At 32.1% G+C, this 16,268-nt stretch overlaps 1 protein-coding gene across 3 annotated transcripts in view; it reads left to right on the forward strand.

Annotated features, from left to right (window-relative positions):
* The window catches only part of Polk (DNA polymerase kappa), a 61,088-nt gene that overhangs the window by 36,990 nt on the left and 7,830 nt on the right, over positions 1-16,268 (forward strand). For all 3 annotated transcript variants that reach the window (XM_077109393.1, XM_077109395.1, XM_077109394.1), the window contains 6 exons: positions 2,280-2,433; positions 4,861-5,085; positions 6,550-6,674; positions 7,847-8,013; positions 10,653-10,685; positions 14,132-14,228. In XM_077109393.1, the coding sequence (XP_076965508.1) occupies positions 2,280-2,433; positions 4,861-5,085; positions 6,550-6,674; positions 7,847-8,013; positions 10,653-10,685; positions 14,132-14,228 (801 nt within the window). The remainder of the gene's footprint in view (positions 1-2,279; positions 2,434-4,860; positions 5,086-6,549; positions 6,675-7,846; positions 8,014-10,652; positions 10,686-14,131; positions 14,229-16,268) is intronic.

Genomic DNA, 16,268 nt, shown 5'->3' on the forward strand with positions numbered 1-16,268 from the left:
TCTCATCTTTAGTCTCACCTTCAACCACTTCTTCACATTATATATTGAATATGAGCTGTTTATGGTACCTGGAATAGACCATTCTGTTTTCATGAATTTTTTGCATCTGCTTAAAAAACTCATCTCCCCAAACTTTGAGTAACCTTAGTAACTTAAACTATTTTTTCCTAATATGAAAAATACATTTTCTTCTAGAACTACCTTATAATTAACAGAATCTACTCATCATTAATTTTAGTCTCTTCTGAGTGTTTTTAAGCAGTGACAAAATTCACTTATCTTAATTACCTGCTTTCCTTGTCCCACGATCTTGTGAAGTTACTTGAACATATAATATCTTAGAAACATTAAATCAAAGAGAAAAGGGAATAATTCATTGCTTTGAAAAGGATCTCTGAAGTATAAGGATTTGATTATTTGCTAAAATTCCAAAGTATCTTATATGAAAAATAGCTGTTTTCTCTGTTTTATAAGAACTGGCCTATCCTGTAGTGCTGGGATTTAATTTGAGTGCTATATCTACATCACTTTTAGACTGCTAGAGTAAATGCTGTCTTTTTAAGTGAATGGAAGCACTTAAAAACTATGGTCTGCCACTTGTTAAACATTTAGACATGCAAGTAACCTTTAAATTCATCCTTTTATTTGTACTCCATCTCATTTTGCTAGAAATGACATCCTATCCAAGATTTAAAAGAATATTCTTCAAAATAGTCTGTTAAAGCAAGTGCTCTGTGCCTACTTCAGAAACAGTGGAAAAGGAGAGAGCAGTACACTCAAATTGATGACTGTTAATCTCTCTTATTGTGTTTCTAATTAAAAACAAATAAAATGCTAATCATGCATATAGGCTTTTAATAAGTTAAAAGTCCCATAAAGACTAAGAATTTTAAGTACTACTTTAACTCAGTAAAACTAGACAGTGTGACAAAGAGAACTAAATTGGTTCTAGTTTTCTTTCATCTGTTTATTTACATAAGTTGGAAAAATCTTAAGATTCCAGCAAAATCTACATAGTTAATTTGCAGATAAAAAATCAACTATAGATATTTTTGGCTTAGTTTAGAAAGCTTAAGGAAGATCTATTTTTGTTTTGTTCAAAATATTGGAGTAGTTTTAACTGTTCTTAGAGCTTTAAGTGCTTGATTTTTTTTACCTGGAACATATCTACTTTTGTTTGCCAGTTGCCTAGGAAAAGGAAGTAAGTACTAAGCAGTATCTCTAGAGAGTACTTCTCGTTCAGAATGTTAGTTGTCTCTAGCTACAGACTTTCCAGAGTTTCATTTTTACTAGAAAGATTCTGTTTGAGTATATTATAAAAATGGTTTCTCTACAAGAACAAAGCTATTTTAGGCCTTCTCTGAGGAAAAACTATTCTGAAATTCCCCTTGACTCAGCTGTTCATAATTACATTAAGCTAAAACACTTTCTTTTTATAAAGAAACAAAAGTTTTCTCAAGATATAGTAGATGGATGGTAAATGCTAGATGAAATGTAACATAATTCAGCCAATGTTTTCTAATATGTTATTATTTTGTCAATCATTCCCTCTAGTTATAGCTAATACTTCAGTTGTAAAAAACAATCATCAAAAAATTCATAGTTTCATGTAATAAAAATCATCTTATATAAAAGGAATTTCTGGATTGTATCACTGAAATTCTATATGTATTTCCTTTATCCCACAAGGCAATGCCAGACTTTTCTGTATAATATAATGTAATGATGAAGTTATGTTACAAATTTTAACATCTTTTCCATTTTAGATGCCAGTAAATAGTAAACTTTCATTTCCCTGTATGGATACATGCATTAATATGTGTATTGAGAGTTGTTTTTTGTGCATGTTATAATTAATTGAGTATTTTTACATAAGATTATCCCTTTTTAAGATGAATAAAAATCATCCTAAAAGATGAGAGTAGAATTACTTTTAGCTATCTTCCTAAAACCTTAACCATTTTCTTTTCTGTCTACCATAATGATGTCATCTGAGATTTATTTGAATTGCTTACTATATCAAGATGTAGGTGGCTAAAGAGAGATTGCATCAGATGAAACTATTTCATGGTCTTCTGCCTTCATGATCTATTTTAAGACAAAAGAGAATTTGACAAATATGCACTGGTAGTAAATTATTTATTCCTTAAATCTATGAGCTATTGATTGCAGGATCATTACTGTTGTTGCAAAGTAATATTAATGTTTCTCATCAGCTATATGTGACAGGAGGCTTTGCTGTGGCAGCAGAATTTAAGCTTCTTTTGTTCCTTTTGAAGGTTAAGGAAATACTTGCTGATTATGATCCCAATTTTATGGCCATGAGTCTTGATGAAGCTTACTTGAATATAACCAAGCACTTACAAGAAAGACAAAATTGGCCTGAGGACAAAAGAAAATATTTCGTCAAAAATGAAAATGTCATAGAAAATGGTAAGCAATTTATAAGAACTATCAAACTAAACACTAAGAAACAGAAAAGTAACCCTTTGAATCAACCCAGTTAACTCCATTAGCATGTGTAGGTGGTAGGATTAGATATATCTTTATAAAAATGAAAAATCAGAAATTTAAAATATACCAGGTTTAAGTTAAATGTATAAAATATCATTTTAAACCAAATGAGAATGTTAAATCTCCAAGCACTATAAGTGCTGAGTCCCTGTACAAAGTAATTTCTTAAAATCTAACAGTATTTTCTTAAAATATAACAAAGAGTTTAGATCACATTAAAACTGAGGAATTTGCTGGGGCTGTGGCTCAGTGGTAGAGCACTTGCCTAGCATGTATGAGGCAGTGGGTTCGATCCTCAACACCATCTACAAATAAATAAAATAAAATAAAAGACTGAGGAAGTTATCTGTGTAAGGTAGCTTTTTTTGTTATTGTTCTTAATAGAAATTAGATTTTTTTTAAAAAAGATATCAAAATATTGAGTGATTCTTTTCTTCATTTCCCAAGTTTTTTACAATTTGGTTCTAGTATAGCAATTATTACTGTTTTCTACTCTGCCAGAATTAATGACTTTCCTTTCCCTTCTTTGACTTAGACCTTATCATGACTCTAGAATACAATGAATCAGAAATTCCATGGCTTCATAGATTTTTTTTTTTCAATCACTCCCTTTATTATCTGTTCAAAGCAACACCAAGAAACATACAGATATTATACATATTATTTTATGTCTACTCTGTAATATAAATTTAGATGGTGGATACCAGTCTATGTAAGAAACTGAATAACACTCACTTTTTAGCACTTGCAGTTCAGATGGAATGCTTTAATCCTGGTAATACCATACAGTGTACTCTGATTACCTCAGTTACGGGGATTACAAAAATATTCAGTCTGGAAGTAAATAAACAATTTTAGCAGTTAGTTATATTTCCAGGCCTCCCAAAGAAGCAAAATGCAGTTGAGATGGAAAAGGTAATATACCATTCTGCAGTAGCTCTAATAATGTACCAGGAGGTACCAACCTTTGCTTTCTCCTGTAGCATTCTACTATTCCAGTGACTCACCTGAAAACAGGGTGTGAGAGGGATTAGCCCTTTATAACAGCATAAGGAACTCTGCAGGAGCGGCTTATGAATGTGACAGGTACCTTACCTGATCTGCAGTTTTTCTTCTACAGCTTTTATTACCTTGAGTTCCACTCATCCAATGGGGAAACGGGCTCCAGTGAATATCATTTCAAATGTTCCGTACTTTGAATCCCCTCTGAGTTACTCTGAACTTTAAAACCAGATATAAAAAATGAAAAGGAACTGAAGCATATAAGTAACAGTTAATGTAAAATAGGGTTCATATGACCTGAGAATTCCAATTTGGAGATTATATCTGTGACATAATTTCTATTACCTACCTTAAAACTTGAAACTAATCAGGTTTTTATCATGTAATTTGTTATCTTTTTAGAAAAGTTTCCTAAAAGACTAAATTTATTTTTCAAGTAATATACTTTTATGTGTATCTTGAAACTTAAGAAATTTAATTATTGCCACTGTATTTACCTTAATTTGAGAAGCATTAATGAGATATTATGAGAACATTTTAAGTATGAATATAGATTTAAGTGTATTTTACATTATATTTTGAAAAATGCAAATAAAATGAGATAATAATTGGTATTTTTATTTTACTTTTTAATAATTATAGTTTATAGTCTAGTGATAGTAAATGTTCTTTTCCTTAAACTTAGACCTTGGTTAATCCAGTCAGACCCTAAAAATTTGTATAAAGAAACATAACTTTCAGGGGCAATTTGTATTTGTTGCAAATGTACCCTTAGTAAAAGTGATACTTTGCACAAGCAAGTCAAAATAAAATCAGATTTAAAAGAAGGAAATAAAGATTTGACATTTGAAAAGTTTCTTCCAGGGATGAAGAAAAATTATTTTCTCTCTAAAAGCAAAACTTACTTTTCAGATATAATTATTCTATTTGCCTAAAGCCTTTTTTCCTCATTCCTAAATTCTAATTTAGTAAAGGTCTTTTTTTCTATATAGAAGAATAAAAGGCAAGAAATACTTTAGTTTTTAAAGAAAAAAAGTAATGCATTTCAAAATTTAATGAACTTTACATAGGGTAGATCCTTTTAGAATGTATAATATGAAAAAAGATAATTTTTTTAAAGAAAAACCTGGACAGTTTTTTTCTTGATTGAACAGTTATAAAATATAAATTATAGCATTTCTGATCATGTTTTCTAGAAACTATTAAATTTGCTTTGTCTTCAGAAATAATGTGAGGGGAAAGTAGAAAAAAGAAAAATTTAAAGAAAGAATGAAGCAAAATCTAACTTGTGAAATATATACCTCTTAAAATGAACATGAGTTATTGTTCCTGTTTATAATTTAGATCAACCAGAAAAGGAAGTGGATAAACTGAGTGAGCATGAACGGCCCATCTCTCCACTGCTTTTTGAAGATAGTCCTCCTGATTTACAAACCCCATCGAACTTTGAAGAACAAAACAATCCTCAAATACTACAAAATTCAGTTGTTTTTGGAACATCAGCTGAGGAAGTGGTAAAGGAAATTCGTTTCAGAATCGAGCAAAAAACAACACTGACGGCCAGTGCAGGTCAGGATCTTGATGCACAGTGTGGTTGTAAGTTTTGGGCTAATTCAAGTGTCATATTAATAATTTCTCATTTGAAAGGATATAGTATCTTCTTACTTATCTATTCTTTTTTTTTTTTTACCTTCTGAAACTTTACCTATTTAGAAGAGCTGTGAACCTACAAGTAAGTAGGAATTTAGCAGAAAAGCACATGAGCACAAAGAAAAAAGCCTATCATAAATCTTATGTAGCTCTTCTTTTGTAAATGCAAAATATATGGTCATTGGTTTTTCTCATAAATCTTGATTAGTTCTTCCTTAGGAGACTTCATTGCTGTCTTAGAATATGTGCAGGAGAGAACCCAGAAGACATCAAGATAGAAGATAAAAAATTAAAAAATCCAAAACACCAGCTAGCAATGTAGCAGTTTAGGACCAACTGGTAAAAGGGGAAAAAAACAAAACCAAAAAACAGCTTTGCAAATGTCAATAACCCATAAGGGCATCACTATGTAGCATAATAATTGATACTCACCATGAGGACCCTGAATTATCTTGTAGTACTCATGTCATAATTAGGTTAATCTTTCTTTAACAAAACATGAAAATGAATAGTAAAATTTAGGAAGATATGTATAAAATTAAAGTGAACTATTTGATGGCTATATTTGAATATATCTGTTTCAAATTACCTTAATCTCTAAAACTCCTGGAAATTGTAAAACACCTTTTTGAAAAGTAGTAATTTAATTTGCTTTGTGAGTAGCAAAAGGGATGAAATGTTTTAAATAAATATACAGAAGCTTTTTTTTTCTTTATGTGAATAATTCATTAAAAAAAACTTTTCAAAGAATAAACATCCTTCAAAAATTATATTCTGGATCTTTTCTAAGTAATGGTTATAGGGCCACTATAACAACCCTGTATTTCTACTGAAGAGTAAACTCAGTAGTAAGTTACATTTAATATTACTCAACTCAGAAATTATTTTTAGATCTTAAATATCATGGAGAATTAAATATTCCCATTTCTTCTGCCCCAATAACTAATAAAATTCCTTTTCTTAAAACCATAGCAAGTACGCATGGTGGCATACTCCTGTAATCCCAGTGAGCTGAGAGGTTGAGGCAGGAGGATCACAAGTTCAAAGCCAGCCTCAGCAAATTAACAAGGTTCTAAGCAACTTAGTGAGACCCTGTCTCAAAATGAAAACTAAAAAAGGCTGGGGATGTTGAACAGTGTTTAAGTGACCCTGGGTTCAATCTTTAGTACCAAAAAACAACAACAACAAAAGGGAAAAAAAAAAACAAAAAACACCAAACCATAGCAAATCCAGAGGAAATAGATGATAATAAAATGTTATCTTTAAAGTGGCATCATGTATCGTTTCAGATTATTTGCATTTTTTTTCTGTTTTGTCATCACTTAGTTAAAAATAAATACGTATCAACTTTTATAAGTAGAATGTTCTTTTAATTCTTTTAAGGAATTGCTCCCAATACAATGTTGGCAAAAGTTTGCAGTGACAAGAATAAGCCAAATGGACAATATCAAATTCTCCCCAACAGACAAGCTGTGATGGGCTTCATCAAAGACTTACCAATTAGGAAGGTAAGATTTTATATAAAATTTATCATCTGGTACATGTTCTCTGAATTCTGAAGAGACATCATTTAGACTGATAGTAATTCTTTGCTGAGAAGTTTTAAAACAATAGATAAGAGGCAAGAATTATAATCGGTGGTTGAATGTGGACTTGACGAGATCTTTCTGTGAAACCCTAAAAATCAGGTTTAGGAAGCTTATTTCTAGAAATTTTTAGGAGCATACTTGGATGACAGCTTTTAAGTGGATTCCTGCAAAGGAGAAAGAAATAAAAAATACTTAGAAAAGTCCTTTCCCAACTGTACCTTAATAGAGTGCTACCAAATAGGTATATTTCAAAGATATTTAGAATTTTTATTATTATATAAAGAAAAAGCAAAAATACTTTACCATCTTTAAAATGATAAAATTATCTCTTAGGGGTTCCAGAAAAGGATATATTTTTATTACTCTTCAGAGCTTCCAAATTGTTCTGCATAGATATCTTTTTTTTTTTCAGTAATTACTCTATACAATGTATATGATTATTGGATAATATATGTAAGACATAATTATAAAGTAGTATTTTCTAATGTGTTTTTCAAAGTATAAATAGGTGTTTCATTTTAAAAAAAGTCTGGATCAAAGAGCTTTGGGGTGGGCTGGGACTGGGGCTCAGCACCATATATAAATAAATAAAATAAAGATCTATCAACAACCAAAAAAGATTATTTTTATAAAAGGGGGTCACTGTTTATATATTAGTATGTTAAAGATTTCTAATTTTGAAGCAAAATTTTCCATTTAAATTTGTTGACTGACCATTCCCTAAAGGTATATATGACCAACAACTTCTTTTTTTTTTCTTTTTAAATTTTTTTTTTTTTGTAGTTGTAGATGGACAGAATGCCTTTATTTTACTTGTTTATTTTGATGTGGTGCTGAGGATCAAACCCAGTGCCTCACTCATGCTAGGCAAGCACTGTGCCAGTGAGCTATAACACCAGCCCAACAACTCCTTTTTTAGTGCCTTTAAATATTAAATGGAATGCTCTTTAGGAAATGTGACCCGAAAGTAACAAAATCAGTTTTCTCACAAGATTTGTGATGATAGTAACATTATTTATACCTTTAATAAGATTACCCTCTTAGTTCTGATCTTAATTTAAAATTAATGATAAATGTTGATTCTCTTCTAGGTTTCTGGAATAGGAAAAGTTACAGAGAAAATGTTAAAGGCCCTTGGAATTATTACTTGTACAGAACTCTACCAACAGAGGGCATTACTTTCTCTCCTTTTCTCTGAAACATCTTGGCATTATTTCCTTCACATCTCTCTGGGTCTAGGTTCAACACATCTGGCAAGGTATATATAGTAATTCTGCTTTATTATTTGCTGAAATGTCAATTTTAACCATTGAGATAGAGACTATAAAGATAATGTGTTTTAAAATCCTCCAAGACCAGTTTGATTCATAATATAATGTTTGGGTTAAAAATCAACAGATTGGATTCAGGAGAAAAGCAAAAGAAAAATAAAGACTTATACTTCAGCAGTTGAGTAGATGGACAAGAGAATCAATGATTATTTTATTTTTTATCTCTGCCTTATTCTTTTTTCAGAATATAAGAGGAATGCTGGTTGTCAGATTGTTGAGAAAAAAAAGATGGCTTATATTCCATAATTCATTCTTTAAACAAGGAGTTTTAATGATTCTTTGAAAGCCTTCATGAACTGACAATATTTTATTTCTTTTCCAGATACATAAGTGATTTATTCTTTGATTATTGTGTTAAGCATTGTCCTAGGAATTAGGGATAATGACAGTGACTAGGAGAAAGTTCTATATTCATGGAGTTTGCAGACTAGTGTGTGGGATAGAAAATAACCATTAAACAAATGGTTTAAAGTAAAGTAAGGAAAGTAAAGTAGAATGAGGCGCAAAAAATGACTTGGGGGCTGGGTACACTAGCACATGCCTGTAATCCCAGCGGCTAGGGAGACTGAGGCAGGATTGTGAGTTCAAAGCCAGCCTCAGCAATTTAACAAGGCCCTCAGCAACTTAGAGAGACCATGTCTCAAAATGGAAAATAAAAAGGGCTGGGGATGTTACTCAGTAGTTAAGCACCCTTGGGTTCAATCCCTGGTACCAAAAAAAAAAAAAAAAAGACTTGGGGCTGAGTGGGGGTTGGCAGCATTCATCCAGAGGCAGAAAATTGAGGGACCCAACGATGCAAAGATCTGGGAGACAGGTAACGAACGGCTAAAGAAGTGGGCCTGTGTTTTTGTTTTTGTTTTTGGTTTTGGTTTTTTTTCCCCTCTATCTCTTTTTCATCTAGGTCTTAACAGGAAGTACCCCACAGCTGGAAAGGCAAATTGTTAGGGATAGGTGAAAAGAAGGGAATAAACAGACACTTATCAAAAGAAGAAATAGAGATGACCAACGAACATTATGATAAAATGTTTAACATTATTAGCAATCAGAATAGATAATAGGCAAGAATTATAATTGTGGTTATAACTTCATCTCATTTCAGTTAGAATGGCAATCATTAAGAATACCAATAATAATAAATGCTGGTGAGGAGGTGGGGGGAAGGTATACTCATACGTGGATTCCTCAAAAAACCGTGTGACCCAGGTATCCTACTCCTTGGTATTTACATTTAAGAACTAAAATCACCAAACTGTAGTAATGCAGGCATATCAATATTTATAGCAGCACAAGTCACAATAGCCAAATTATGGAACCAGCCCAGAGGCCTGTCCACAGATAAATGAATAAATGGAAAAAGAAAATGTGGTATATATACATAGTGGAGTTTTACCAATCATAAACAAGAATGAGATTACAGCATTTGGTGGTCTATGGATCAAACTGAAAACATCATGCTAAGTGAAATAAAGAGACTCAAAGTCAAGGGTCAAATGTTTTCTCTCATATGTGAAGTTAGATCAAAATAAGAGGAAAAAACAGAGTGGGGTCAGGGATGGGGTCAGGGGGAATCCCATGATAACAGAAGGGAGATCAGTGGTGTAGAGGAAGGGAGTAGATGGGGAAGGAGGAGGGTTGGGAAAAGGGAGTAACTTCAGGATGAAATTAACAAAATTATGAATTTCATCTTTACGTATATCTATAAAGTACCAATTTTTAAAAATTATAAATAAATACAAGGAAGACTAGTATAGGTAGGTGAATAGGGGGGCGGGAGGAGGGGAGAGAAAGGGGAAGTACTGGGGACTAAAGTAAAACAAATTATTTTCCATGCATGTATGATTGTGTCAAAATGAACACCAATATTATATATAACTATGATGCACTAATAAAAATATTTTAAAAAGAAAGAATAGGAATCACAGAAGTCAACCTTGGACACTATTTTTGCAATTTTGTCATTATCTTGTCATCCTGTACTCAAAGTGACTTCTTATTATTATAATTAAAATAAAAGACAACAATAAAATTGTCTATAAAATAAATAAATAAATAAAATGTCTATAAAATTAAATAACCAATTAAGCTTGCTAAATCTTAACAGATTGCAAGGCTGTATTATAATTCTCTTGCTGCTCTTTTTTATTTTGAATTTACAGTTAGCTCATTTTGATCTTGTGGGTAAAATGAAAGATGAATAAATATATCACAGCACTATAACTAACTAGTATTTGAAGAAATCAGGAAATAAAAATGTCTTCTGTAATCCAAAAATTATTTTCTTTTTATTTCCATACTGCTTGTAAGCAATATAGTTCTGATATAACACAGCATATATTGGTATTCAGAGAGAATATTAAGGGAAATCTGTGGGTGTTTTATGATAAATAAATAGCAGATCTGCCTTCCCCTCAATCCATGTTCTCTATTCCCCTACTGTGATTTGTTTTTTGAGCTAAATGCTTTCTTCTTCTAAGGTATTTCATATTTACTTTTATATTTGTCTATCAGTCTTTTCTGAAATAGAAAATAAAGACTTGTTTTTTTGTTTTTGTTTTGTCATTTCAAGGGATGGAGAAAGGAAAAGCATGAGCGTTGAGAGGTAATGTTTTGTTATTTATTGTTAATTGTTCATACTGCTATTTTAAACTAATTTCTAAATTAATTTTTAGTACAGTATTTGCAAATCACATCAACAGTTTTCAGCAGTTTACAATGCTGCAATATATACTTCAGCTTACATGGTACAGTATACTTCGGTACAGGGTATTATTATCTTTGGTTGTGCCACTCTCAGTAGGAGAAAAATTAACTGCAATCTTTTTTTTTTCTTCTTTTTTTTGGGGGGTCGGGGGTTGTACAGGGAATTAAACTCAGGGGCACTCAACCACTGAGCCACATCCTCAACCCTATTTTGTATTTTATTTAGAGACAGGGTCTCACTGAGTTGCTTAGCGTCTCTATGGTGCTGAGGCTGGCTTTGAACTCTTGATCCTCCTGTCTCAGTCTCCCAAGCCACTGGGATTACAGGCATGCACCACTGTGCCCAGCTAACTGCAGTCATTTTTATGCATGTTGATTTTACTTCTGTTCGCTGAAAACTAGGCATTTTAGGATTCCAGTTTCTAATTTCTAGTCTTGAAGATTTATTTGGGAATTCTTTTGTTTTAAATATTTTTTTTAGTTGTAGATGGACACAATATCTTTATTTTTATTTGTTTATTTTTATGTGGTGCTGGGGACCGAACCCAGGGCCTCACTCATGTGAAGCAAACGCTTCACTACTGAGCTACAACTCCTGCCCAGGAATTCTTGAAACTCATTAAATATTGGTTGCATGAGCAGAGGCATTAAATGATTGAGCATCCCTAGTCTGAAAATCTGAAGTCTGAAATGCTTGAGTTTCCAGAATGTTCTAAGTGCCAATATGTCACCACAAATACAAAATTTTAACACCTGACTTTATGTGATTGGTTGCAGTCAAAACATAGGCATACTAAAAATATTGTGTAAATGTGCCTTCATGCTAAATATATAAGGTGTATATGAAGCAAAAGAATTTCAAGTTTATTCTTGGGTCTATCCCTAAGATATCTTGTTATATCCAGGCAAATATTCAAAAATTTTAAAAATCCAAAGTCCAATCTATGTTCTTGTCTTGAGTATTTCAGACAAGGGATCCTCAACATGTAGTATTATATTCTTGGTGAATGAGAGCTTAGAAATGGGCTAATTTAGAGGACTTACAATCTGGTTTGCAAGACAAATGAAATGATATGGAACTTTATTATTTGAGAAAATGTTTTTTAAAAGTCTCTCAATTATTTCCTCGAAGCAGCAAGATGTCACAGGCATTTAAGAACCACTGACCTAGTAGAAGGTTGGATTTGTATTTCACATGTTATTTCTGACCAAAAAATCTGAATGAATTTTATAAAACAACATACTCAATAAATGGCTTTGATAAAAATTGCTGTTTTAGGTTGTGATTTACATAAAAGCAATCTGAGAGAAAGAACAAATTCATCCAAAATGTGATTATATGAGTAAAGTTGTACAGTTTAAAAATTATTCTTTTGTACTTTCGGACTTTGTTACTGAGAAAATTATTGATATGTGGGAATATATTCTCCAGTTTTCTTTCTGAAAACTCTCCTTGACTTTTTGTTTTTTTTTAAGGTGCTGGGGATTGAACTCAGTGCCTTATGCATGCGAGTCAAGCACTCTACCATCTGAGCTATATCCCCAGCCCCTCTTCTTGGCTTTTTAAAAACTTGTATTAGAACATCAAATTTGTTATGGGATTGGGGAGAGGGAGATTGTAATTCACAATCATACATAAAAACCTAACTTCTCTAATATGTAAAGAACTCATATAATCAATAAGAAGCATCAGTGTGCCAAATATCTAATTAGTTAAGAGAAAAGGAAACAAAAAATGACAGGCTATATGAAAATATTCCCATTCTCATTTATAATTAAAGAAGAACAAAGTTCTCTGAGATAGCATTATTCACTGATCCAGGTAAGACATCTTTAGGGATCAGTATTTGACCTACAACAAAGGGTAAGAAATTTGGTAATATCTATCAAAATCCCAGATGAATTGTTATATCTTTGAATTAGAATGTTATGCTGCCATATAAAATGAGGATTTAATTTCTCATTGGTAACACCAAGATAAATTAAGAAAAGCAAGGTGCTAAATAGTGTATGTAATATTCTATTTATATAAAAAAGGGTAAAATTATTGCTTATTTGCTAATATGTACATATTAGCCCAAAGTTTTTGTGGTTGTTGTTTGTTTCTGTAACCACATATCTGAAGCTAGATAACTTTTGAAGAAAAGAGGTTCAAAGGTAAAGGTAAAGGTAAAAGAGGTTCAAAGGTAAAGGCCTACATCTGCTGATGGCCTTCTTATTGCTCCAAGGCAGTGTAAGGCAAACACATAGCAAAAGATAGAGCCATGTTATGTGTTTCTTCTAGTGACTCTCCCTCTCCTTATAAAGCCACCAATATTCAATCATGAGGGCTTCCACCCGTATGACCTTGTCTAATTCTAATCACCTCCTCTAAACACCATAGTTGATGGTTTGTACCCTTTTAATATCTCACAATGGGGATTAAATTTCAACACATGAACCGTTGGGAGATATATTCAAGCCATAGCAGCATCGAATATTTCTGGAATTCATATGAATAAGAAGCCAGAAACATTGGTTGCCACTAGGGAAGAGTACTGAGTAGCTGGGGATAGTCTTAGAAGTGGGGATGCTACTGAATCACCATTTGCTCAGGGTTTTGTTCTCACTGCTCTGATCTCTCTTTAATGTCTGACTCTTTTAATGTTAATATTATCTATTTCAATATCTTTTTGAAGATATTCAGTTTTGCATTTATTCTTAGCAGCCCTCCATTTCCACTTATCTACTAGATAAGTAGATAAGTACCTGGGTACTGAGCCAACCCATTAAATCTACTTAAAGACATCTCTGTCCAGAGCTAGGCACAGTGGTATACGCCTGTAATTCCAATGACTTAGGGGGCTGAGGCAGGAGGACTGCAAGTCTGAGGCCAGCCTTATCAACTTAGCGAAACCCTGTCTCAAAATAAAAAATTAAAAGGGGGGGAAAAAGAAAGAAAGAAAAAGATATTCTATCCAGAAAATTCATGTACAATATGATGTTCTCATCTGTATTTTCTTAAAATAGTCTTCTATAGCAGAATCTATATACATATATACCTGACCAAAAGTATTATAAGTTGGGGCATTGTCTGTTGATGACTTTAATCATATTTTTTAAAAAATATTATAGAACAAGAGTATAAAATTGCTTCTTTGCAAATCAATTTACCTATCTACATGGTTTTCTATTATTTATATAGACTGTAGGTGTTTCTACTTAATTATGTCTTAGTTCATATGAAAACTATTTGTACAGCAGAATATATAAAGTAATTCTAGACCATTTAAATATACTGTATCATTCCCAAATTATTTTGAGTTACAGTTTGCTTTGTGCACCAAATCATTGTTGTTTCTCTAGGACCTTCAGTGAAATAAGTAAAGCAGAAGAACAGTACAGCTTGTGCCAAGAACTTTGCAGTGAACTGGCTCAAGATCTCCAGAAAGAAAAGCTTAAGGTACTTTATTTTAATGTGGTGTTCTAGTTTTTAAAAATTTTAATGATGCTACTTGAAACAAGTTAGATTACCCATTTCTTAAAGCTCAATACAAAGTAGTTAATGTTGGAACAGAATATTCTGTCCCCAACAATTAGAGACAAATTTAATCTGACCCATATCTGAGGTCTACAATGAGATCATTCTACGAAAAAGAAACTTGTGATGCTGGAATGCTTCCAGTATCATTATACACGACTTTATACTACCTCCAGAGTACTTTGATTAAATATAAAATGAGAGTATATTGGCCTTAGAAAGGCAAAGAAGAATTTCCCCAGAATTGTACTCACATATTATAAATGCCTTTCCAATTAGCCTTTAATATTTTTCTCACATAAACAATGACCTTGTAGAATAATAGACATTTTGTTTCAAGACTCTAATCCAGGTTGCTTACTTGGGGTGTGTGTGGGGGAGCCTGGAATGCTTTGAACTTTGTTTTTTAATCTTTTCTCACAACAATCCATGTTTAGTATTTCCCAACAATCTCAAACTAGGAGTGGAGTTGTTCAAAGTAATAGAAAAATATTAAAAAGTTATTACAAAAAAACTGGAATATCTGATGAGCCTTTTTCTTATAAGCTTCTCTTTTGATGATATAACAGAGTTCTTCTTAAAAATATATTTTAAATAAACTTTTAATTTTAGAAAAATTTTAGATTCACAGAAAAGTTACAAAAAGAATATAGAGAAGGAGCTGTGGCTCAGCAGTAGTGCGCTTGTCTAGCATGTCTGAGGCACTGGGTTAAATTCTCAGCACCACATATAAATTAAAAATAAATAAATAAAGGTCTATCAACAACTAAAAATAAGAAAAATTAAAATGATAAAAAATAGAGAGATTTCCAGTGTAATCTTCATCTAGTTTCTTCAATTATTAACATTTTGTGTTAACATAGTACATTTGTCAAAACTAAGCAAGTGACATTAGCACATTATTGTTAAATAAACTCTAAATTTTATTTGGATTTTGCTCATTTTCTGTTAATCACCTCTCTATTCCAGGATTCAATTTAGGGAACTACGTTGCATTTATGTCTTCCTACTCTCCTCTGGTCTGTCACAGTTTCCCAGTCTATCCTCTTTTCATGACTTTGAAAATCCAATTGGGTTTGTTTGGTGGTTTTGTTTTTTAATAATTAGACAAGGATATAAGTTTTTAGAAAGACTATAACAAAGATGAAGTACCCTTATTGTATCCTGCCAGGTGGTATATAGTTGCCATATGACATCATGGGTGAGTCTTAACTCACCCTCAAATGAAGGAGAATTAAGTTAAACCTCCAGGAATACTAAAATCCGCACAATATAAAATTTACAGTTTTTGCCATTTGTCAGTGTTTGGTTCAGTGGCATTAAGTACATTCACTTTGTTGTGCATCCATCCCCACCATCCATCATCATCCCCAGATGAAATTCTATACCCGAAGACACTAACTGCACAGGGAGTTCTTACACATAAATTATTAAATATAGTATTTGGCATGTACTAGGCACACAGTATATGTGAGCTTTCAGTAAGACCTTTTTAATGAGGATCTTTTATAAAAAAAAAATTTTCATGCCTTTTTAGAAATTGAATTAACTAAGATTCAATAAAAAGAAAAATGATCAGTTAACTTTCCCTTTATATAAGGGTATCTTATAAAAATTAAGTTGGGTATGGGAATAATAGTTACTATCTAGAATAGAATTTTCATATTATGTATAGATTTTAATTATTTCTTGTGATAGTTGTTATTATCATGTTTTATAAATAATTTGTTATACTTCCACATTCTTACATGTACATAAAAGACATTTCTAAACTTAGGGGTTTTTTTGGGGGGGGCGGTTCTGGGATTGAACCAGAGGCATTCAACCACTGAGCTACATCCTCAACCCTATTTTGTATTTTATTTAGAAACAGGATCTCACTGAGTTGCTTAGGGCTTTGCTGAGTTGCTGAGGCTAGCTTTGAACTCAGGATCCTCCTGTCTCAGCCTCTGGAGCTGCTGG

Source organism: Callospermophilus lateralis, chromosome 5 (assembly GCF_048772815.1).
Source record: "Callospermophilus lateralis isolate mCalLat2 chromosome 5, mCalLat2.hap1, whole genome shotgun sequence".
Lineage (NCBI taxonomy): Eukaryota > Metazoa > Chordata > Mammalia > Rodentia > Sciuridae > Callospermophilus > Callospermophilus lateralis.